The 25295-nt window shown below is 36.0% G+C and overlaps 1 protein-coding gene across 1 annotated transcript in view; it reads right to left on the minus strand.

Moving 5' to 3' along the window:
* The window catches only part of GPR158 (G protein-coupled receptor 158), a 386507-nt gene that overhangs the window by 343618 nt on the left and 17594 nt on the right, over nt 1–25295 (minus strand). Inside the window, exon 2 of the mRNA XM_003771868.2 lies at nt 15241–15346. Within this exon, the coding sequence (XP_003771916.1) occupies nt 15241–15346 (106 nt within the window). The remainder of the gene's footprint in view (nt 1–15240; nt 15347–25295) is intronic.

A 25295-nucleotide genomic window follows, 5' to 3' on the forward strand; every position in this document is an offset into this window, starting at 1 on the left:
GTCAGGATTTCTAGAGACCCCATTTTTCTTGCCATCATTTTCTTATGACTCATCCCAATGTGGGTACTGACATCATGAATCTTACAATTCTGAATTTATTGTGAAATAATCTCCATGTAACTGCCAGTTACATGACAACCAATACCTTTTGTCCCCAAAATTGCTGCCATCCCCCCTCCATCCTAAAAAATACACAAAAAGAAAACCAGTATGGAAATTATTTCACCGATGCCTTTTTTTTTTTCAAATGAAAGGCAGAAGGAGAAAGCCGGAGGAGAAATTAAGCACTTTTTAATAAATGATATTGATATATCTATATTATTTTTATTTGAAGATCAATGCTAAAATTCTGGAGTTAGTACTCAACTTTGCTGAGCTCTTGTCAAAAAATGATCTCATCTGACCCTTCCAACAACAAGGTGAGGCAAGGGCTACAAGCATTATTATTCCCATCAATGCACCTGAAGCTAGGAGTGTTAGTGATTTGCCCAATGTCAAAGACTGTAAGTATGTGAAGTAAAATTTGAACCCATAAGTCCCAGGCATTATATAATCTGGACTACTTATTTGAACCCCTGGATATCACCTTTAGATCTGAGAAGGAAAAGTTTGGGGAAAAAACAATGAATTATCCTGGCCATTTTCATTGCTACTTTCACAATAACTTTTTTCCCCATCTACTCCCTCTTCTCTCTTCAACTCACGTGAGCACTGTCGTAGGGCAGGGCCATATTATCATCCTCTTAGACTATTCCCATCAGCTTTTTTCTTCTTCTTCCAATTCTTTTAATATGTCATGAGTAGAATAATCTTACACATATAGACACATCTGGTCACATCATTTTTCTACTCAAAGACTTCTCAGTTGCCAAGCATGTATGAACTCCTTAGTATGGTCTACAAGTCTATCCACAAGCAAGTCCTCTCTAACCGTGGCAGGATTATTTCATGTGTCATTCTGCCTCATACACTCTGCTCTAGCTGAAATGAACTATGTTATTCCCTGGATACATCCTATACTTTCCAAACAATATTCCCTAGACTTCAAATTCTTCCATGTGCTTGCCTGGAATGGAATTCTTCCCACATATTCATCCAATTCAAATGGAGCTCCTCCAAAAAGGGACCTTCCTGGCTTCACTTCTTTTATTCTTCCAATAATAAATGCTGAACACCTACTAGATACAAGGCACTATGGAGAAATCAGTGATGTGGGGCATTCCAAGAGGGAACTTTTCCCACCTCACAAAAATAACTATCTAATTGTCACAGCTGCAGTAGCAGGGACAGAAAACTCAAAGGAAATATGATACATTGTGTGAGGGGGGGAGAGAAATACTCAATATGACCTTGAGCAACCTTGAATTTTGCTGCCCTGGGCTACATTTACTCATCTTTAAACTGAAGAAGGATATAGGATCTCTTCCAATTTAAGGCTACAATCATATGAAATGCCTCACTCTTAGATGAAAGGGAGACAGTGGTTTCAGAATCAGATCCACTGATGGGCTCTAAGAGCAGTTAACAGATGCTGATTCTGTCAGATGCAACTACAGCCTTCCTATAAATACGATAAGTATATGACATGCCAAAAAAATGACTCATATAAGTAAGAAGACTCAGTAAACCCTCAAATTTTGCTGTGTGGATAATCTTCTAAGACGGGAAAAATAGATTTGGTTGTTTCCAAAATCTCAATCGATGTTGTAATAGAACAAAGATTATCAAATAAATCACTTCATAGAAACCACACGACAAAACTCAGAGTTTGCCCAGAGGTTGTTTCAGAGTACCATGTTCCGAATACTCTTAGTCAGCTTAAAGTCTACAATAGGAAAAGACAGTGGCCAAAGAACTGCCCATCAGAACAAACACTAAATACTAATGTTTCTATTCAAGTAGAGGCACTAGTTATCAGCCAGGTTAGACTTTCATTCACATCATGGCTCCTCCAGAGATGTTTTACACAAACTGATTTGCCTCTTCTCAAATCAGACCCTAAAGAGTGCTATTGGTTCTGCTGAATAGACCCGAATATGTGGTAAAAGCTCACTTGGGGATAGCTCTTCTCCACTGAAGCCCTCCCCTATGTAGCAGCATCCTCCACAGCTAGGTCCATAGAAAGCAGATGTTACTCTATTCTAGTAGCAGACAGTCTACAATGTCCAATCAAGAGGCAGAATCTCTTGAATCCACAACTTTAGGCCTAAGTGTAAGCCTTTAGGGAAACCTGCAGTTCTCTACCACTGGGATAAGTCCTATCTTGTCAGAGCAGTCACCCAAATGGAGACACCATGTCATAACAGCATCTGCTCTAAATGGAATCTTAATAAGGTTAAATACCTTGTGCACAGGTATGCAATTAACAAGTAGGGTATCAGGAATTTGAACAACTCTACAATGAGCCCTTTCTTTATAACACTCTACTCACTGCCTTTGCAGGCTACTGGATCCACTCTACCACCAAAATCTGCAGTGAAAGATTCTTTCAAGGAAACACTCCTACTATGACTTCTGCTTTTAGCCACAACTCCAATTTTAGTAACCATTTCATTTACTTCATTTCTTTTTTACCTTAACGATCTTTCCATTTTATTTTTTAATTAATGATCATTTATTTCATCAAAAATGTTTTTAAGTGAAGGACTCATTTTGAGATTCAATCTACAGATTATTTTATAAGAGTCGATAAAATTTGTTGAGGTGAAGAGAAAGCAAAGGGAGATTCACTTGTTTAGCCTTTTACCTGTGGATTCAACAGGGGTACAGTGCAATGTCCTGGATTTAAGACCTGAGTTCAAATCTAGCCTCAAATACTTACTAGCTGCTTGACCCTAGGCAAGAAACTTAATTATTTGCCTCAGTTTTCTCATATGCAAAATGAGTGTAATAAGAGCACCTATCTCTCAAAGTTGTGAAGATAACCTGAGATCATGTTTAAAAAGCACTTAGCACAGTGCCTACTACCTAATAAGTACTGAACAAATCCTTGTTTCCTCCCTTCCTTAATGTTAATTCAATTCAATTCAGTAAACATTTCCTAAATACATATATACTTTATTCTTGGCAGGATTCATTGGGGAATGTGTAAGATAGGGAACATATTCTAAACACCTCCATGAATTTTCCAACTGTCGCCCTCATTGCGAGCTTCTAAGATAGTCTAGTCTACCCTTCCTCCATCCTGCTTTTTTACTGTCTCTATTCCAGCATTTCCTCACTTTCTATAGCTCTATATGCCTTATAGGTCCTAAATTCTAGCGGTTTTAGGTAAAAGAGCCATCAATTTGTTTTACAGAATCCAACTGAGACAAAGACAACTTGTCTCTTCCTCTTCATCTATCTCCCTCCCCTCCATCTATAACAGCTTATAAGATATGCTACATTAAGATTTGAAGAGATACAATGTGAGATAATGGTCAAAGTCCAGGACTTGGAGTTAGGAAGAAATGGATTCACATTCCCAACTCTAACACTTATGACCTAAATAAGTCACTTAGCATTTCTAAAAGACTTTAAGTTAGAGATAGGATCCCATATGATCTATAATTATGACAGAGACAAACCATTTCACAGCATAAAAGATGTCACCATCTTCCAATTATTGCTTTTTGTCACAAACTCTCCCCCACCCCACTTCAACTCATAAATAGAGAAATGTCCTATCAAAAATAATATTTCTAAATCCTAACACTCACTTTAAACATCAAACTAAAGGCACAAATCTAGACCGAACTCCATGTTCTCATTTTTTGGTTAAGAAACTTGAAGAAAACTGGGCTCATACCCCAAAGAGATACTAAAGAAGGGAAAAGGACATGTATGTGCCAAAATGTTTGTGGCAGCCCTGTTTATAGTGGCTAGAAGCTGGAAAATGAATAGATGCCCATCAATTGGAGAATGGTTGAGTAAATTGTGGTATATGAATGTTATAGAATATTATTGTTCTGTAAGAAATGACCAGCAGGATGAATACAGAGAGGCTTGGAGAGACTTACATGAACTGATGCTGAGTGAAATGAGCAGAACCAGGAGATCATTATATACCTCAACAACGATACTGTAAGAGGATGTATTTTGATGGAAGTGGATTTCTTAGACAAAGAGAAGATCTAACTCAGTTTCAATTGATCAAGGATGGACAGAAGCAGCTACACCCAAAGAAAGAACACTAAAAAATGAATGTAAATTGCTTGCATTTTTGTTTTTCCTCCCGGGTTATTTATACCTTCTGAATCCAATTCTCCCTGAGCAACAAGAGAATTGTTCAGTTCTGCACACATATATTGTATCTAAGATCTACTGTAACCTCTTTAACATATATAGGACTGCTTGCCATCTGGGGGAGGGGGTGGAGGGAGGGAGGGAGGGGAAAAATCGGAACAGAAGTGAGTGCAAGTGATAATGTTGTAAAAAATTACCCTGGCATGGGTTCTGGCAATAAAAAGTTATTATAAAATAAAAAAATAAATATCTTATTATAAAAGAAAAAAATCCACTTGCCCAATAGAGAGTTCCTTTCTTTTCAGGTTAACTGATTCTCTCATATGTTACATCTTATAAAAATTGATAAAGCTTTTTATTGACTTTAAAAAAAGAAACTTGAAAGAAATTGTTTCTTATCTGTTATTATCATATTGCTCTTAGAAAGAGGTTTTTAAAATTATATTTGCAAAAAAAAATTATATTTGCATAGGGTTTAAAAGTTAAAAAAGTTTTCCTCAAAGGAACTCCTTGAGACAAAGAACAATATTATCATCTCAACTTTGCAGATGAGAAAATAAAGGCAAAGTTAATTTCCCACAAATCAGATGCCAGAACCAGAATTCCAACCTCAATCTCCTGATTCCCAAGTCCACTGCTATTTTCCCTTATACCATACTGGTTGAAAGGAATAGTAAGTTTGCCCTTTATCTCAGAAACAAAATTGATATATGAATTTTGATCTTGTAGCCCACTTAGATTTGCTCATAAAGTCAATTGATACACTGGAAAATTCTAAGTTTCTTACTCAAGTCAATGCTAAGCTTTCATCTAGGATTTCAAACTTTTCACAACTTGCAATAGAAGTATACTCTTGATGCCCTCTCAAACTAAAGCACCTAAAGACTTGGGTATACAAGTCAGACTCATACCCCAAGGTTGGCACGAGGATATAGAATAGGATTTGTCTCTCTTCCTCTCCTGGCCAGGACAAGTAGACTGCAAGTTCCCTGAATGACAAGAATTCTGTCATCCTGCTAAAGCTGCCCCAGAATATGGCAAAGTTGCTCACTCCATGCAGGCCTAAATGAGAGACTAAATGAGGCCTAAATGAGAGAGAGACTAGATTGTATCTTTTGATCCATCAGTCCTATTACTGGACATGGATTCCAAGGAGGTGAAAGGTAGAAATATATATACTGTTAGCAGTGTGTGCTTTGCAATGTAAAATAATGGGGGTAGTACCTATCAATTGAAGAATGACAAGGTGTGGTACATGAACATAACAAAATATTATTGTAAAGAAACAACAGATATGGGGAAGTCAAATTAAAATAGAAAGATGTATGTGAACTAATGCAGAGTAAAGTGGGACCATCAATATTATATACATATATATAAAATATATATAAAATGGCTACAATAATATTGATGAAAAAAGGCAAAAGCAAGGCTTTTGAAAGCTAGGTTCTGAGTTAGTGGGGAAAAAGACAAACAAATATAATAATGGCCCCAAAGAATGGATGATACTCCTCTTTAAAGATAAGTGGGAGACAGTGAGGGCAGAATGTTGTATACAGTATCAGAGAAGACCATGATTTCAGTGTTTTTCCTTTGTTTAATTCCTTTTTTATCTTTGTTTGCCGTAAGAGATTGAAGTTCAATTCTGAGGCAGAGATGACAAGGGAAAGGTGGGAGGACAAAATAGGAGGGAGAGTAGACTATTTCCAGAAATGACTGTGATGCAAAAACATAAGGCATCAATAATCCTATTTTTGGAAGTTCAAGAATAAAAGTTTAATGTTTACTACTTTTAAAAATAGCAATTAACTCCCCAAACTGAAATAGAAAAAAAAAGACCAAACTGCTTGTAAACATCTTCATTTTATTTGCATATGATCCCATCAGAAGATCCTTTCTCAAGAATTTTTCATTTCCTTGTGCATTCTCAAAGTCAAAGTTAACCAATTTTATAAGATAAGGATAATCCCCCTTCAATGACAATTAATCTCTCAAATCACAAGATATCATATTCCACTAGTACCACTTCCCACCTTACTTTGTTCTAAAATCTTTTTTTCTAAAAAAGAGGTAAGGAGCGGAGTGAATGAATTGGGTGGTTGTAGGGTCAAATATCCATTTATCTAAGAGATCAGGTAATAGGTACACTAATGAATTGCTACTGGTAGAGTAATGAACTGGTACAACAATTCTGGAGAATAATTTGGAATTGGGTTTAAAGAGCTATAAAACTATGACCTAACAATGCCTTTGACCTAACAATGCCATTATTAGGTCTGTATTCTAACAAGATCAAAGAAAAAGGAAAATGACCTATGCATACAACAATATTTATGGCAGCTCTTTTTTTGTGGTGGTAAACAATTGGAAATCAAAAGAATACTCATCAATTGGGAATGGCTGAACAAGCTGTGGTATATGGTTGTGATGAAAATACTACCATGCTGTGGGAAATGATGAGAGGGTTGGTTTCAAAAAAAACATGGCAAGACCTATATAAACTGATGCAAATTGAAGTGAGAAGGATTGGGATATCATTGTGCACAGTAACATCAATGACGTAATGATGATCATCTGTGAAAAACAGATCAACACAATGATATGAGACAATTCCAAAAGATTCCCAATGAAAAAATGCTATCTATTTCCACTCTGAGTACAAACAAGTATGATTTTCTCACTTTCTTGATTTTCTCGCTTTTTTTGAAATATGAAAATATGTTTTGCATGATTTCACATATATAATTGATATCGTATTGCTTGCCTTCTCAGTGAGTGTGGGAGGAAATGAGAAGGAGGAAGATAATTTGAAACTCAAAACTTAAAAAGAAAAGAATGTCAAAAATAAATAAATAATAAATTTTAAAGAGAAAAATCAAAACAAAATCAACAGGACTTCAGATTTCCAAAAGTATTTAGGAATCACTGACTACTAAGATTCACAGATGACAGTATTTTACATTTGTAGAGCAAGAGGAGACCTTAAATGATGGTGACTTCTTTTCTATCTCCTTTGCTGGCTCTTTTTCTAGATTATACCTTCTAACCATAAATGTTTTCCAGAGTTTTATCTTGGGCTCTCTCTTTTCCTCTTTTTTTTATTATTTCATTTTATGATCTCATAAGTTCCCATAAATTTAGTTACCAGCTCTGTGTTGATGATTGTTGAATTTACTGCCCCAAACTCTCTGCTGACTCCCCCATCTCATATCTCCAACTATCTTTCAGATAAATCAAACTCAAAGTTCAGTAGACATTTTAAACTCAATATATCCAAAATGGAATTCATTATCTTTCCCCCTCAATCCTTCCCAATTTTTACTTTTCTGTTACTTTAGAGGACAACACCATCCTCCCTCTCCCTCAGGCTCCTAACACAGAAGTCATCATGGATTCCCCACTATCCCTCATGTCCCATATTCAAGCTGTTGCCAAAATCTGTCAATTTACATCTTTACATCTCTCAGATAAGACCCCTTCTCATCCCTGATATTGCCACTCTTTAATCACTTTGTGCCTTGACTTACTGTAATATCCTCCTGATGGATCTGCTTAGTCTCTTCCTATGCTAGTTCATATTTAAAGTGATTTTCCTAAAGTTTTAGTCCAACCATATCACATACACCCACTACTCAATAAATTCCAGTGGCTACTTTTGCCTCCAAAAGTAAATAGTGTTCTGTTTAGTATTCAAAGCTTTTCAAAATCTAGCCCTCTCCATCTTTTCCAGGATTGTTATACTTTACCCACAACACTTATATTTTGATTTAGTGACACTGGTCTCAATTAAAATGCACTAATAGATGGACTCTCCCTGGGCAACAGCCTTTTTACCCACTCTATAAATGAGCCATCAGTCCTCAGTGAATGAATTTAGTATCTGCTGCTTATAGAAAGTGGGTCAGAAGGTTTATTTTCCTCTCTTCCAGATGCAAGTTGCAATAATTTTAGAAAGTTTATTTGGTTGGTTATTTTTTATTTTAAGAAAATAGAAAGGCAGCAAATGAGACTCGTGGGTAGACCAGATTAAGGAAGGAATGGTTCTAACTATGCAGCATGATTGGAGTAATCCATCACCTACCCCACCTCTCTACAGAAAGCTGGAAGTTCTTCAGTAAGGGATAAATTCTTAAACTCTGGAATTAGGTATGAAAGTTAAAATGAAAACATCCCTGGAAGATATAAGGATTAACAGAATCATATTAAAGGTGAGAATAATTGTTTTTCATTGAAAGGATCATAAATCTGAGGTTGGAAGGGATTTCAGAGGCTTTCTAACATAATTTATCTCTTCTTTCAAAGATGAAACCTAAGGGAATTTAAGTGACTTCACACAGGTAGAAGTATTAAAGCTAGAATTTTAATTCGAATTATAGCTCTTTTCTCTGTGCCACCTTCTCCAAAGGTTGTTTTTGGTATACAGGAGTAATTGAGTTCCCAAAAGATAGAGGAAAATGAGGTGTTCAGCTTAGGATTATTGATCACTTATTCTCGATGGTCAGTAATTAGTCAACAAACATTTATTAAACAGATACTATATGCCATATAGGGCAGCAAAATGGCTCAGTGGATAGAGTACTGGGCTTAGAATCAGGAAAATTTATCTAATGAGTTCAAATCTTGCACACTTACTAGCTGTGTGATCCTGGGCAAGTCACTCAATCCTGTTTGCTTCAGTTTCTTATCTATAAAATGAGCTGGAAAAGGACAAGGCAAATCATTCCAGTATCTTTGCAAAGAAAACCCCAAATGGGTCCACAAAGAATCAGACACAATTGAAAAACTTCTTCCTACAACATATAGGACAACTACGTGGTAGAATGGATAGAGTGCTTGGCAAAAAGACAAGATAGAGGAGAACCAAGAGAGAGCATTATCTTCAAAATCCAGAGGGGGAAAAATCTTTAGAAGGAAGGAAGGTTCAACAAAATCAAAATTCAAGAAAGATGAAAGATGAGGGGAAAAGCCACTGGATTTGAAATTTTAAAAATCATTGACAACCTTAGAGTAAACAGTTTCTGTTGAGTAGTGACATCAAAAGCCAAATTTCAAGGGTTAAGGAATAGGAAGTAAGAAAGTATGAGTATAAATGTTTTCGATTTTTTATTTTGGGCCATGAAAGAGAGAAGAATTGTAGAATGATAGATTGAGAAAATTATAAACTGTCTAATAACATATTTTGAGGATGGAATAAGCTGATCCGGGAATATTTGTAAGAAGTAAGAAAGGATCCAGTAAATAAAGAGAGACTAAAATTTAATTGGGGAGAAATGAGATTATCAAAAGGGAAAAAATTTCCTGGAGACAATGAGATCACAGAACAGAGTTAAGGGACTGATATTTGCAAAAAGACTCAGGCCTTCCTCTAAGACTGGAGCCAAGGAAAAGAGAAAGTGGTGAATAATGCTGGGGTGATCTAAACTGGATGCATGAAGGAGCTTCCTATACAGGGCTTTGGCTTTCTATTTTGTTTTTGGTTTCAGTTAAGTACAAGGTTAGGAATGCTGTTGAAGGAAGATGGAGAAAAATAGATTGAGGTTTTTCTTTTTTATATGAAATTAAGGCATTAAGCTACAGCAGAGGTCCTTAACTTGGGAGTCTATGAACTTGGTTTCTTTAAAAGAAAATTATGATAACTAACTGTATATCAACATTTGTTTTTTTATAATCACATTTTATTTCTGCATTTTAAAACATTATTCTGAGAAGGAGCCCATGATTCAAAAATAGGTTAAAAACTCCTGGACTAGATGACATAGTGTTCCTTCCTCTCTCATTGCTATAAGAAAGCTGAGGAGGAGAGGGTAGGGAAAAAGGGTTAGAGAGATCAAGGGAGGTGAAGAAGGACATAAAGAGATTGAGAAAGAATAAGAGATCAGGTGAATGAGAGATGGATGGTTGGATGTTAAATGACCTCCCAGTTCCTGTTGTGATGCCTCTTAGCAAAGCCACCAAGTAATTGTTGTGAGAAAAGCACTTTGTAAACCCTGAAATGCTGGGAACCATCATTATACTAAATACTCCTAGGGCTCCTGCCACAATCTCTTATTACTCATCTTTTTCTATTTCTACCACATTTTTCACTGAAAAGGAATGAATACACCTGAAAACCTGGGAAGGTTACCTCTGTGTGACTTTTAAATTCTTAACCTCCTCTGATATTTAAAATAGAATAGCTTTTAACCTCACACAGTCTTAAATACCGGGAAAAGAAACCATACATTACCATAGCAACCTAATCTCTGTTAATCAAAGTGAAGAGTCTTATTTTTTGCCTAAAATGTAATTCATTTAAAAGCTTTAAAGACATCCCTTAGTATGAAGTAAAATCAAATTGATCTAGCAGAATTCAAACAATCCTCCATCATGACCATTTGGTTAAATAAATAGAGACTGAAACAGAAGTAGTCTGAACTTTCTGGAGTTGGGTAGAGAATGATTTAGCAGTCAGAAAAGCAAATACCTCCTTGTTTCCAGACATCCTCCTATTGAACAGCCCCATGGAACCTTGGAACAAAGCTCTAAAGAAGTAACATACACAGATCAATACCCATAATATGACACCCCATGCAGAAAACTTTACTCAGGTCAATGGACAAAGCTCAGAAAATATAGTCGTTATCAGGGGACTGGGAGAGAATGGGAATTCAAGACCAGTAAAAATGCCAGTCATGAACAAGGAAAGTAAACACTAAGAATTTTCCAAAAATTAAATAAACAGGGCAAGGGAAAAGGAAATAAGAGAAAAAGGAGGGGCAGCTAGGTCATGCAGTGGATAGAGGACCACCCCTGAACCTAAGAGGACCTGAGTTCAAATATGACCTCAGACACTTAACACTTCCTAGCCCTGTGACCCTGGGCAAGTCACTTAACCCCAATTGCCTCAGGGGGAAAAAGAGAAAGAGAAAAAGGAAATAGAAGTTGTATTTGTGTACATTTATGTGAATGCACATGTATATATCTAAATGTAGAATAAGATTAAATTCAAAATTGTTTAATTTGATTGATTGAATTGTTGAATAAATTGTGGTATGTGATTATGATGAAATATTATTGTTCTAAAAGAAATGATGAATAGGATGCTCTCAGAAAAATTTGTAGTCTTCCATAAGTTCAATCAGAGTGAAAAATATATTGTGTACAAAGTAATAGAAAAGTTGTAAGATGATCAGCTGTGAATGATTTTGCAATTCTCAGCAACACAATGATCCAAAACTACTCTGAGAGACCTATGATGAAAAATGCTATCCATGTCAAGAGAAAGAACTGATTGTGTATGAATACAGACTAAAGCATACTTTTCCCCCCTCTTTTCCTTAAGAGTTTGTTGTTTTGTTTTTTGCGGGGGGAAGATATATGTTTTCTTTCACAACATGACTTCTATTCTTTTTTTGAGAGGCAATTGGGGTTAAGTGACTTATCCAGGATCACACAGCTAGTTATTGTTAAGTGTCTGAAGATTTGAATTCAGGTCCTCCTGACTCCAGGGCCAGTGCTCTGTCCACTGTGCAATTTAGCTGCCCCTAAAACATGACTTCTAAGGAAATGTTTTGCATCACTTCATATGTACCTTTTCAATAGTATGGAAGGGGAAGGAGGAAGAGAATCTGAAGCTCAAAATTTTAAAGACAAATGTAAAATTTGTTTTACATATAACTGGGGAAAATAAAAATATTAAAACATTTTTACAAATTTAAAAACAAGTAGAATAAGGGGGAAAAACTAAATTCATATCTCTCGGTCTTAGATGTCCAAGTAATAAATAGATCATAAATTGACATGAACTGATTTAAATTTACAGACCCCCGTTACCATCTTCTTCAGTATGGGCTTAGTTTGTGAGGCTCAGCTTCTTAGCTGGTTATAATTGAGGAAATGTCCAGTTGGAGAATGAGTGTTAATGAGGCTTGGGCTATCATATCATTGAATTATGGATTTAGAACAGGAAGGAACATCAAACTTCATCTGGCCCCATCACTTCAAGTTATGGATGAAGAAACAGAAACTTATAATTTCACAGGCAGTAAATAATAGAGCTGAGATTTGAACCATATTCCCGAATTCCAAATCCAGAACTCTTTCCCTTAATGACATTTACTCATTATTTCATTGTCATAGTTTCAATATTCCTGTGGGTCAATGAGAGGCAACATTGCATAATGAGTATAAAACTGGCTTTCAAGTTAGGAAGTCATGGATTCCAGTCCTACTTCTGACATACTGGCGATATGACATTGGGCATGCACTTAATGTGCCAAGCAACTTTCTAAGGGGATATGCTGTGCTTACTGTGTACAGCACTGTGTAGAATACAAGTAAAAAATGGAGAAAGCCTCTGCCTCAAAGATCATCCATTCCATAGAGGAAGATAACCCATAAAGAGATTTTAAAAGTCTGATATAAAAGATCCCATAGTTCTTAGGGTATAATGGCAAAGTTTATGTTAATTTTATCTTCCTTAATATCTCTTTAACTGTTGAAATTATACCCAGTTCTGACATCAAACTTAGGACTCACAGGTGGAAACTGGGTTTTAGTTGATGTAGTTTCTGCAGAGATAAAGATTGCAGAAGAGAAGCAACTGCAAAGTTGCATCTCAAAGAAGTTGCTTATTCCTCCCAATATGTACATATAGACATAAATGTAGGTAGATCGATAACATGATTGCCAGAGATGGCCTGGAAGCAGAACTGAAATTTGTAACGAGGTAGGAAAGATAGTGAGTTGAACTGCCTGCTGGTGGAGGTTGGTTAGTTGGTGTTAGTGGTTCAGAGGAAGGTCTATTCATTCCTCAGAATGTTTGCTCCCCTCATTGTCAGCCATGAGAGCCTACACTAGAAGCAGGGCTTTTTGTTCAAGGAGCATCACTATTTTCAAGGCTGTTGGGTTTGGTTTGAGAGAAGGTGCTAATTTCTATTAGTAAAAGACTTGTCCACATTAGGACTTTCCTATGCTAATGAGATCACAGGTCCAGTTCCAATCTTATCCTGAGTCAAAGGTGGGATTTGAACAGGTGTTTCTGCCTTGGACTTCGGTGTACTTTCCATTATACTATTTGTATCCCCGGCACTTAATGCAGGGTTCAATTTACAGTAAGCACTTAAATGCTTTTGCATTCCATTCCCTCTATTGTCCTGCTTTATCAGCACAAATCCAGCCTCCCTCCTAGGGAGTGCTTAAAATGGCAGCATCCTCACAAATTATTCCCATGAAGGGGCAGGGTACTAAAAATTGATCAAGGAATTAAACCTATCCCAAGTTTACCAGTCATGGGAAAAAAGCCAAGATTTCCCACTAGAAATAACAGAATCTTACATTACTTCAGAGAAAACAATCTCAACAGAAAGAAAATTTATTTAAAAGCCCAAGAGCAATAAAGTTCAATAAAGGAGTTACATAAATAAGAGAAAGAGATTTTAAATCACACACACACACACACACATACACACACACACACACACACACACACACACACACAGCCTACTCACCCAGATCTAACAACTCATATTGATGAATTAGGCCAATAATACAGATTTTATTTAACTAGGAAAGTGTCATATAAAGATCACTAATGTAATTGGTTTTTTTTGGACAGGTGAAAAGAATGGGTATGTAAAATGTAACAAAGGAATATAGTAACAATAGCTACTGTTTGATGTGTGAAAGTTTGCAAAGCCCTTCAAACCTGCCTCATTTGATCCTTTCCATATCCTGATGTGGCTAGTAGTATAAAAATTATTATTCCCACTTTATGGATGAGGCAATTAGGTTCAAAAAAGTTATATGACTTGCCCAATGTCAGACATAACTAATAAAGGTCAAAGCTAAGACCGTTTTCATTTTCAGCATTCTTCCCCTTTTACTTTTAAAATAAAAACTAGCCATCAAAGGATTATAGATCTGGAGCTGAGGAGATCTCATAAGCCAATAAAGCCAACCCTAAGTTTCATATTTTATAGATGAGAGATCAAGCCAAAGCTCAGGCTTCAGGTTGAGGAACTCACCTAAGATGAAACAGAAAGTGGCAGAAATAGAATTAGAATTCAGCTCTTCTGATCATTATCTGTAAAATAGGGGTAATAGTAGTATCTACCTCCCAGGGTTGTTGTGAAGATCAAATGGGATAACTGTAAAGCTCTGGGCATAATTCCTGACACAGAGTAAATGTATTATGATGATGATGATGATGATGATGTTCTTAAAATCACTTGTGCTTCTCAGACTTAGAGATAGAAGAGACCTTACACAACATCTGATCCACCTCATCTCCAGAATTTCTTTCATGGTAGAATTGTTATTTAATACATTATCCATGACACTCTCATTCTCTAAGGAGAGGTCTGATTACTAAAAATGAAATCATTACAAAGTTATTATTTGTAATTTGCAAAAAACAAAGCACATTCTCAACTTTAAAAGTACATTTTAAAGACTTACTTCAATTTTTTTTTGTTAATACAAGCCCTATCTCTTCCTAGACCACTGAGAATCTAAATATTAGCAACACAAAATGAAAACCATTCTATTCTCCAGGTTCCCATTGGACACTTTCTTCTAGCTCACCAAAATATCCCATCATACTTTCCCTGCTGCGTTGTGACAGATGGCAATGTGTCTAAATGAATACTAGTACTTTCTCAACAAGTAGAGTGTCATACAAAGCTGTGCACAACCTCTCTGACCCATCCTATAGGCTGGTTTCTCACTTTAGGTTTATTTTAAATTTCCAGTATTTGTCAAGGAACATACTTAGTCTTTTGACTCAACCTAAACTTCATAAGCAATTTTCGTTGCAGCCTTCTCTTGTTCCCTTGCGGGACTGTTCTCCTTCACAGACTGTAAGTTAGCATCAGCCTCATTGCATAATATTATCTCCATCAGCCCTGGGCAGAATAGAAAATGGAATCTGGAGATCTTTGGGGTATGGTACTTAACTGACACACTGCGTTCAAAGAAAAGCATTTCATCGTTCAAAGTTATTTCTTTTTGATAGAATTATTTCATGCAGGTTCTTACCTCCGAATTGTTCAAATGGCATTTGTGAGTTCCAGAAAACCAGCTATCACCTGAACACTGGTCAATGTCTACTTTCTGAAGATTTATGTCAACTTTCATGACACCTCTGAGGAAAAGACAGAGAGAACACAAGAATTAATGTGGTCATTGAAGACTTCAAACTCTCCATTCTACCTTTTGAATCAGATATAGCAACATAAAGAAAAGTATAGACAAAGGAGAAAACATCCAATTTGCCAAATGAAAATAATAAGAAAGCCAAATTAAATTAAAGTTAACATGAGGACTTTGCAAATCTCAAACCACTATATAAATGCTAGCTGTTACAATTATTATTGATGTTGTTATTACCGATCATAAATTCCTAGCTGTAATATTTCTGACGTTTAGGACCAATAGCATAGTGAAGATATAGTAGCAACCAAGGGGATAGACTGGGTAAAAAGAAGCATGGCCATATCATTTTCTATTTCACACACCCCCCATCTCAAAATTACAACCATCTAGGAAAATAAATGTCAGATCACCTAGAACCACAGAATTTCAGACTTGGGAAGAGACCATAATAATTTTACAAATTAAAAAACAATTAAATTAGGAAATAAGGATGAGAGGTGAAAGCAGAACCAGAACAAGGGTCTAAGTTCTACTCCCAGCGTTCTTTGCTTCACCTGAAAGCTTTCACCTCTCATCTTAGCTTTCACCTCTCATCCTTATTTCCTAATTTAATGAGGAAAAAATCACAAAATCCTGTTGAAATACATTTAAAATCACATATATATGTACACACAAATAAAGTAATAAATGAACAGATAAATAAATGGACATATAACTAAATGAATGACTAATAATAATAGAGGCAACTGGATGACACAATGGATAGAGCACTAGCTGGAGCTGGAATCAGAAAACCTGAAATCAAATACAGTCTCAGATTCTTAGGAACTAAATGCCTCTGAGCAAGTCTGAAAATGGTTGCAATAAATAACTGTATGGACATGTATACATATATTGTATTTAACTTATACTTTAACATCTTTAACTTGTATTGGTCAACCTGCCAAATAGGGGAGGAGTTAGGTGGAAGGAGGGGAAAAATTGGAACAAAAGGTTTGGCAATTGTCAATGCTGAAAAATTACTCATGCATATGTCTTGTAAATAAAAAGCTATAATAAAAACAAAGAAAATGGTTGCAATGAGGATCAAATGAAATAATATTTGTAAAGCACTTATCATGGTGCTCTGGCACACAGTAGGTGCTATATAAATGTTCCTTTAAAATAATAATAATAATGGTATGTCTATAGTACCTACTATGTACCATAGAACCATGCAGGGTAGATACTGTTATAGTCTCCATTCTATAGTTGAGAAAACTGAAGCCAACTAAATTATATGACTTGCCCGGGACAAAGGTTCACATGCTGTCCATACTCTAGACCAGGTTTTTTAAATTTTTTCCACTCATGATCCCTTTTTACCTGAGAAATTTTTATGTATAGATATATAAAATAGATACACCAGTCAAACATTTCCTGAGATAATAAATCATAATCGTGACCCCCACACACACATTCAATGACAAGGGTCATGAATTTAACTTTTCAGTCTCAGACATTTATTAGATTGTGACCCTGAGCAAGTCACTTAACTTTGTCTGCCTCAGTTTCCTTATCTATAAAATAAGCTGGAGAAAGAAATGGCAAACTTTTCCAGTATTCTTACTGGATAAGGTCACAAAGAGTCAGATATAGTTGAATGACAATTGGATATCTTTCTAAATTTCAGAACAGGGGCTGCCCCTACATTGAAAGGTCACCTCACCAAGAGTTCTGGATGCCTCATGGACAATAAAAAAGGAAAAAAAACTTACTAATATTATTTACTGTGTAAGGAAAGCAGTTTGTAAAGGCTCTATAGTTATGATTCATTTTCTACACTAAAAATCAGAGACAAAGTTTTCCAAATAATATTCTACTATCTTCTAGGTACAAGGCATTAAATGCAACTAAGTGACCCAAACTGGGTTAAAATGGGAAATATTTAGCAAAACAAATACACATACATAAATAGGTAAATGAATGAATGAATTCTCTAACAAAATAAATATTAATAGAAAAATGAATGAATGGAATGACTATTTAATGCATTTTTTTCTAAGTCAATATGCTACCTGCAGGGATTCTTATATATGATTTAGTGGCCCTGTTTCTATGTGAGTGTGACACCAGTGTTCTAAATCCCAGGGGAATGAGTTGCTAATCTAATAAACAGATGCCTGATAAGGGTATCAGCAAGCTAATCTCCTATGTACACAGTGCCTTAACCAAGTAACCCTAACTCTAGAGAACCTTTAAGGAGGGAATTTCCCATTCAAAAATGGGAAATTTTAGACATATTGACTGGCCTTGCTACAGGAAAGTAGCTATCCTTTCAGTTACCTTAAAAATCATACCATGTGAGTAATTGTCTCTACTTATATATTAGTCCTGACCTAAACATACTTAATTGGGTTTGCTAAGAATTAAATCCCATAAAACTTAATATGGCTAAGGTGTTAAATTACCTAGAGCAAAGGAACCAAAGTAAATCACTCTGGTCATTTCTGTGCTATAATTCTATGACTTGTAAAATAAGTTTTGAAAAGGTAAAAAGCATGAGCAGCCACACCTTGATACATCTGGTAAATTCTCATTATGTATTAACTCATTTCTAACAATTTTCATCTTTAACATTGACCTTATGAAAAGTAGAATAAATTAGCAGCTTTTTTTTTACTGTTTTCCTTTCCATAATAAATTACATTATAAGTGGAGTTTCACTAAAAACCACAGAATGGCTCTTCCTCCTCCATTTTGCTGACCCATGTCCCTGACAGGGCAGTGGAATATGAAGAAATTCCATTTTTATAACTTCATAGCAAGATAACCTTGGGTATGGACACCCCTGAGACCCTCTAGCTTCCTCATTCAGATAATTATGCTTTGATTACTCCTGGTACCTTTCCATAGAATTGGGCTCCACAAGGGATGGCCATCCAGGATGAAAGCTCATCCATATTTCTGACTTTGCTTTAGGGATTACTCAGAGAAAAGTCAGGCAGCCAGTCTATTCGGAAGAGTCATTATGACTTATTTGGTCATCTTCTGTAGCTGAGAATTATATCCAGAATACATAAAGGTAATTAAAATATTCAAATAAATGGCATTTTTTTTTTGTATTTCCTGCTTCAGCAATGATTCATGAATTCCAGTAGGAAGTACCTGAACTGTCTCATGAAATTGACAGCTAACTCTATAAAAGCCTTAGCACAGTGTCTGGCACACAGTGGGCATCCAATAAATGTTTGTTAATTGACTGTTTCAACCAGGACATACCAAGCAAATGAGAATCATCACAAGTATTGTGTTTACCAAGATTCCTTCTGTGGCAAATAAATTGGTAAATTACATATAGTGAGTTGTTTGCCCAGCCTAAGAGACTTAACCCAAACAAAAGACTCAAATTTCCAACTCTGTTCATGAAGAATCTTTTTTTTTTTTTTTGGTCTCATTTTGTTTTTTGCAGAAAATGAGGCAAGAGAAGGAGCTATGGTTTCCCAGCTGAGAAATCAAAATGCTGACTCATCTTCATTAGAGCCGCCCTCATCACACCTGGGAGGCTTTACAAAGCTTCTGGGAGAACAGAACTGACTTCCTATTGAGGAAGTGTGGGATTTGGCTTTTAATTGGTAGGAAAAGAGTTCCTTTCTTTTGTCTTTCCTCTCTTTTGCCCTGGGAGAGGTAAATGTGATGCTCAATGCTTCAATACAACCAAAGTGCAATATTGCTTTTTGAATCTTCTCCAGGGCCATGGAGTAGTTAGAGCTTCTTATTTTGTCCCCTGAAAAGACCAGCTCCCACAAGGATGCCTGACCCTTAGGAATAGAATTACTAGCTCTATGTGAGCTGCTTCACTGAAGGTGGAGTAATGGTGATAGAAAAGGTGTCTTAGGGGAATGGGGAAAGGATTGTGAAAAGAGATTTTTTTTTAAGTCCTCAGATTCCAGGAAAAATAATACCTGGGAAGAGCTATAACTGAAGTTAAAACCAAAGCATTTCTATGTAGGATAGCTCCAATAGAAGTCTTTCAATAGTTTCCAGGCAGTAGCTCCTTATGGTGGGAGGAAAATGAGTCATACAAGAAGTCCCCATTTTAGGGATAGATCCAGGTCTTCCCAGCGTTGGTGGTGGTTGGTATTTAGAAGGTATTTTCCCACATAAATAAGTTTTAAAGAGTGACTCAGTTACCAACTTAGCCTTCAAAAAACCAATTATTTTATAATATACTTGAACTATGTTAAATTAATAGCCTGAATTTGGGGAGCAAGGAAGTCATGTAATATATTAGATAGGTGAGAGATAATGCATTTCCCAAATCCAAGGTATAGAAATGGTCTAAGCAGAATATTGAAAAAAGTAAGACTTGTCTTTGATGCTCTTTCTTCCCTTTCTGTGTTCTTCCACACTCCTAAGTAGCCAGTATTGTAATATACTGTCCTCCCTCACCCAATTCTTGACCCAGACCTGAGTTCCAAACTCTCAAAATAACTACTTTTCTTTAGTGATATGAATGATAAAGTCACCAAAGGCAACTGTAAAAGTAGTCCAAGTCATGGAAAGTTTGAAAATGTCATCTGTAGCTAGAAGTGAGCAACATAGTTCAAGGAATTCCCTTTAAGACTTTTAAATATTTCTCATTTAGATATTCTTTTCTGTCCTGCCATTTAAGAAAAATTTGACTGTCCTGTTCTAATCAAAAAGACATAATAAAATCTCCATTCAGGTTCCCTGCCAGAGAAGGGGGGTGGAATAGGGTAGCATTCACTCACTTGGCAATATTCCCCGCATTCCAGAAAGGACCCCATTCAGTATGATAAGTTTTTCCAAGCCTTTCCAGGGACTATTCTACAAACAAGGCCGTGATCAATTAAAAAACTGAAAAATCCAGGGGCAGGGGAGGAAATGAAGATCCAGAAAAAGGGAATGAGAAAGCATTTTACCATTTAAAATGCTAAAAGATTTAAAACAAAGGTGGAAAAAAATGGGACCAAAGAATCCCACTGATAAGCAATGACTTTGGAATGAGCGGAGTCATGTTCTAATTCTGCCTCTGTCATTTATGGCTTATAGATCTTAGAAAATATCATTTAACTTCTATGAAGACTGAGTTCCTCATACATAAAAGGAGAATAGGAATTTGGTATAATTTTTTTCTTCTGGGGGAGGGACTTATATTTAATCTCTTTCTCCTTTTCACATTCCCTTTTCTTCCTATGCTTCTGAATTCTCTAGGGAAAAAAATAAGTTGCCCTTCATTAGGTTTCAAGTAGAAGCTGGATGGCTATTTATTGGATGTTGCCAAGGGAATTCCTGTTCCATTACAGGCTGGTCTAGATTGTCTCTTGGGTCCTCTCCAAATCTGAGTTCCTCTGATTTCATTCACAGCAGCTACCATGGCAATGTATACATGTTGGGGGTTCTTTTTCTATATGGAATAATCTTACCTCTCTTTACCTAAAGCTGTAGATTGAATTTTAAGAAATCATACATTTTTAAACCAATGAGTCATTAATAAATCTAATATCTCTTCTAGCATTCAGTCAGTGACCACATGATTATATTATATCCCCTGATTAATGGGACCACTTTGATAGTTCATGTCCCCTATGTTTCTCAATTTTGCTTTGGCTTAGAAGGAACATTTTGCCTGACTAGTGAAGTGTACTTATATGAGACTGCTCCTTTTGCCTGTTTTGTTTTTGTTGTTGTTGTTACTGTTGTTGTTTTTGTTGGGGGGGGGGGGAGGGCAGGGGAATCCGTGCTTCAGATACAGCATACAAGGACTCTGGAAAAATAAAGGAAAAAAAAAACAGACCTCTATTCTTAAATGCAAGAAGGCAACAATTCATTGGGCCATCTCCTTATAGGCTATGTGTTTTAACAACTGAGACATATGAGGAAGCATGTCCATAGCCAACAGATTGGAAGAAATCCACAAAATTTTATTTTGTAATTCTTAATTTTTTGTGTCAACTCCTGCTCCATGTGGTAGAAGTAGGGGAGAAGGAAAATTGTATGATCTGATAAGCAATACCCAATGTTTGTATCCATTGTACCGTGTGCTTGGGGAAACAGTAACTTACTTTCTTTACTTGAGGAGTTGTAGCTTGCCAGTCACAGAGCTAATCTGTGCTAGAGGAAGGGAGGACTGCCTCTAATTGTTCCTGGTTCCTAATTTCCCTGACTCTAAACTCCAAACCTAGCATTCCACAAGTTTACCAGGGGATTGAGTAGGGCCTGCCAGCCAAAAGTGCTCCTGGAATTTAATCAATACCAATCATGGGAGACGATTACTAAACCATGAGGACTTCAGTATCCCCTATCTCCTTACCTGATTGTAAACCCATAAAAGCAAAGTCCTCCTTTAAATTTTCTCAGGAGCCTAGAACCATACAAGATAAGCATTTGATTCTATTTAAAAACCTTTTTGGGGAATAGTAATAATTAAAGACTGGGGACCTTAAGCCTGGTTATAGCTAAAAAGGCTTTTAAGTTCATAAAAGAAAATTCGTATGATTGCAAAAGAAAATAATTCTATTGAATTGAAGATGTAATTTTTCTATCCAAGTTCAAAGATCCCCTGAAATCTTTCCAAAAACTCCTTGTGTAGGGAAGAGTCCATGGATCTCAGGTTAAGAACCACCCCCATTCCCAAACACTGTTCTTATCCACCCATTTCCACCAGAGGAAGTCTTCCTATGCTTAGGATAGACACCCCCACCTAACTCACCATAGAGTTTGAGACCCCTAGGTTATCCTCAACCTCAACCTAGTTTAGCCTATCTGCCAAAATGGTTTGCCGGGGTGACTGCTGTACATGCTACAGCCTCTTGGAGCCACAGATTAGAATTAAGCGGATCAAGTGGACATCAAAGGTGGAAAGCAGCCTTGTAAAGAGCTTAGCAGCCCTCACAATTAGGTACTAATTTTCCCTGCACACATCCCACACCCCAATACTGTAAATTAAGGATTTACTCTACCAGGAGGAGAAAAAAGGGCATATCTAAAGGAAAAAAGAAAGAGAAAGTAAAAGCCATATTAATGAAGAATTTATAGTCCCAATTTATTTATTTATTTATTATTTATTTGTCTTGTGTTTTTTGTTTTGGTTTATTTTGTTTTATTTTGTTTTTGCTGAGGCAACTGGGGTTAAGTGACTTGCCCAGGGTCACCCAAGTAGGAAGTGTTAAGTGTCTGAGGCCAGACATGAACTCAGGCCCTCCTGACTTCAGGACTGATGCTCTATCCACTGTACCACCTAGCTGCCCCTATTCCCCCTATTTATAAAGCAGAATTGTTTCCCAAAAAAGAACTAGATAAACTCCTTTTCTGTTCTCTTACCCAACCAACCTTTTGTACCTACAAACCTTGAACTTTGGCAAATAGAAGTCATTTAGATGAAAATTAAACTCATTGCCTCTGGATATGACTGTTGGGTAGAAGTTTGTGTGATCCTATTTTGGAAGGGAAATTTTTTGCTGCCTATATACTCACTGTGGATCCCACTAAGCAGACCCACTCAGTCTCTTTTCTGTCATCTTCTGCAACTCACACTCTAAAACAGAAAGCCCAAAGCTTCTTTTCCTTCATCCCTTCTCTAATTTCTTGAGGAATATTCATCACCTGTTGGAGATTTGGAGCAAAAGTTATTTAGCATTCTCCTTTTGAAATTCTATTTGAAGACATGACATTTGATAAGACTAAGGCAAACAGAATAGGCTCTGATCCTATGAATTCAAAATGGAATTCTCTATTACTATCTTGGCATTCAGGTAACATTATTAATAATGATGATATATATATATATACATATACATATATGCATATATATATATATATATATATATATATATATATATATATATATATATAAAAGCAGGATGACATGGGTAAGCTGGACTTGGAAAGAGGAAGACCTGGATTTATATGATGCCTCTTATGTATGACTTATTAGTGTAAGACCATGAACAAATTACTATCTGTCTGAGCTTCAGAAAACTCTTGTAAGACTTGTCTACTAAGTTATAAATGTGCCAAGGTTATACTAGAAAATCATAGGTAAAATGACACATACAACAGTTCCTGCATTTATTAAAAGCTTCATTAATTGAATTAAAGTAATATCACTAATAGTAATTGTAACTTGAATCTCAAAGCCCATTGGTAATAGGACTTCCTCCTAATTGGTGGAGATCAGTTCCCTAAAACTGTGTAAGGGGTAGGATAGAGTTGGTGAGAGGTAGGATAGAGTTGGTGAGAGCTGTGGTACCTTACTCCCAATGGAAGGATTCTTTCATCCTGCATAGTCTGGAATACAGTCTCCTATATATGTTTTCTCTGATTTCTGTTTGCAATGGACTTAGATAGCATAGGGTTTCTTTCCTATTTCATCCACTAATGATACAACAATCAGAAATAAACCTAAAAACCTCATCCCTTAGACTAATAATGGTACCTGGAAACCAGGAACAAAAATTCAAATGTCAACAGCCTAATAGAAGTTGGTTTGTCAACATGGTGTCAAGTTGATCTTCACCCAAGTTTTCAATAGAGCTTAGCTGAATCCAAATTGTAACCTGAGTGATAAGTTAACAATGATATTAACGGTAATTAGAGATTATGTGGCAACCAAATATGGTTTTTCCCATTGGAAATTAGTTCTTATTAAGATTGAAAATATTTTAGAGTTTTTTCCTTATTTTTTAATGGTGGTATGCAATGCTTTTTTAAAGTCCATGGGGTCACATTCAATTGTAATACATTTCTACAAACAATAAGTTCTTCTGAATTAGGTATGGATATATCCCTGTTATAGCATGTCATCATAAGGGAAATTTACCTCATAAGAAAGTCCAGTTTAAGGGGGAGGTCATTGTGAAAGTTATCTTCTCTTCTATCTATCTTTGTTGGCACTCAGTCTTCTTCAAGAGACACTGCCAGGAATCGATTTAAGTTTGTTTTCCCAACCTAGTGTTTAGTTTGCTGGTTTTAAACATGGCAATATATCACTAGAGCAAAATGAATTGTAAGCTCTGTTCTTCCCACTTCCTAATCAAAAAGATCTTGAAAATTTTGGTAACTACATCATGTTCTCAAACACAAAGAAACTCTTTTCCCCCAGGTCACCTTTCAACCGTCTGGCCCAAAGATACTTGCCAACACTTCATGCACTGACAAACATTTTCTGTCTGACTTCATGTTCTTAGAAGGCTTTTTGGAAATCCAGTCCAGTCTTCATTAGGAAGACAATGACAATCTGAAGTGTGAAATAAGGAGATCCAAGTGCAATCTAATAATAAGGACTGAAGTCAGAGGATTTGTACTCAAATTCTCTACAACCTGTGTGACCTTGGGCACACAAAGACCTTTGTGTCTCTGAGTTTCGATGTACCAATCTGTAAAATGAAACAATTGAACTAGACTTCTAAGATCCTTTTTAGCACTTAAGCCTACAATCTGAACTCATTATTTGACAAAAATTGCTACGAAAATTGGAAAATAGTAGGGTAGAAACTAGGCATTGACCAACACCTAACACCCTATATAAAGAAAAGATCAAAATGGATTCATGATTAAATATTAAGAGTGATACTATAAGCAAATTAGCAGAACAAGGGATAGTCTACATCTCAAATCTGTGGAGAAGGAAGGAATATATGGCCAAAGAAGAACTAGAGAACATTATGAAATGCAAAATGGATAATTTTGGTTACATTAAATTAAAAATATTTTGTATAAATAAAATTAATGCACTCAAGATTAGAAGGGAAGCAGTAAACTGGGGGGGAGGGGTTTAATATCCAACTCTGATAAAGATCTAATTTCTAAAATAAATAGAGAATTGACTCAAATTTATAAGACCACAAGCCATTCTCCAATTGATAAATGTTCAAAGGATATAAGCAGACAATCAGATAAAGAAGTTAAAGTCATTAGTAGTTACATGAAAAAAT

Source organism: Sarcophilus harrisii, chromosome 5, assembly GCF_902635505.1.
Source record: "Sarcophilus harrisii chromosome 5, mSarHar1.11, whole genome shotgun sequence".
Taxonomy (NCBI): domain Eukaryota; kingdom Metazoa; phylum Chordata; class Mammalia; order Dasyuromorphia; family Dasyuridae; genus Sarcophilus; species Sarcophilus harrisii.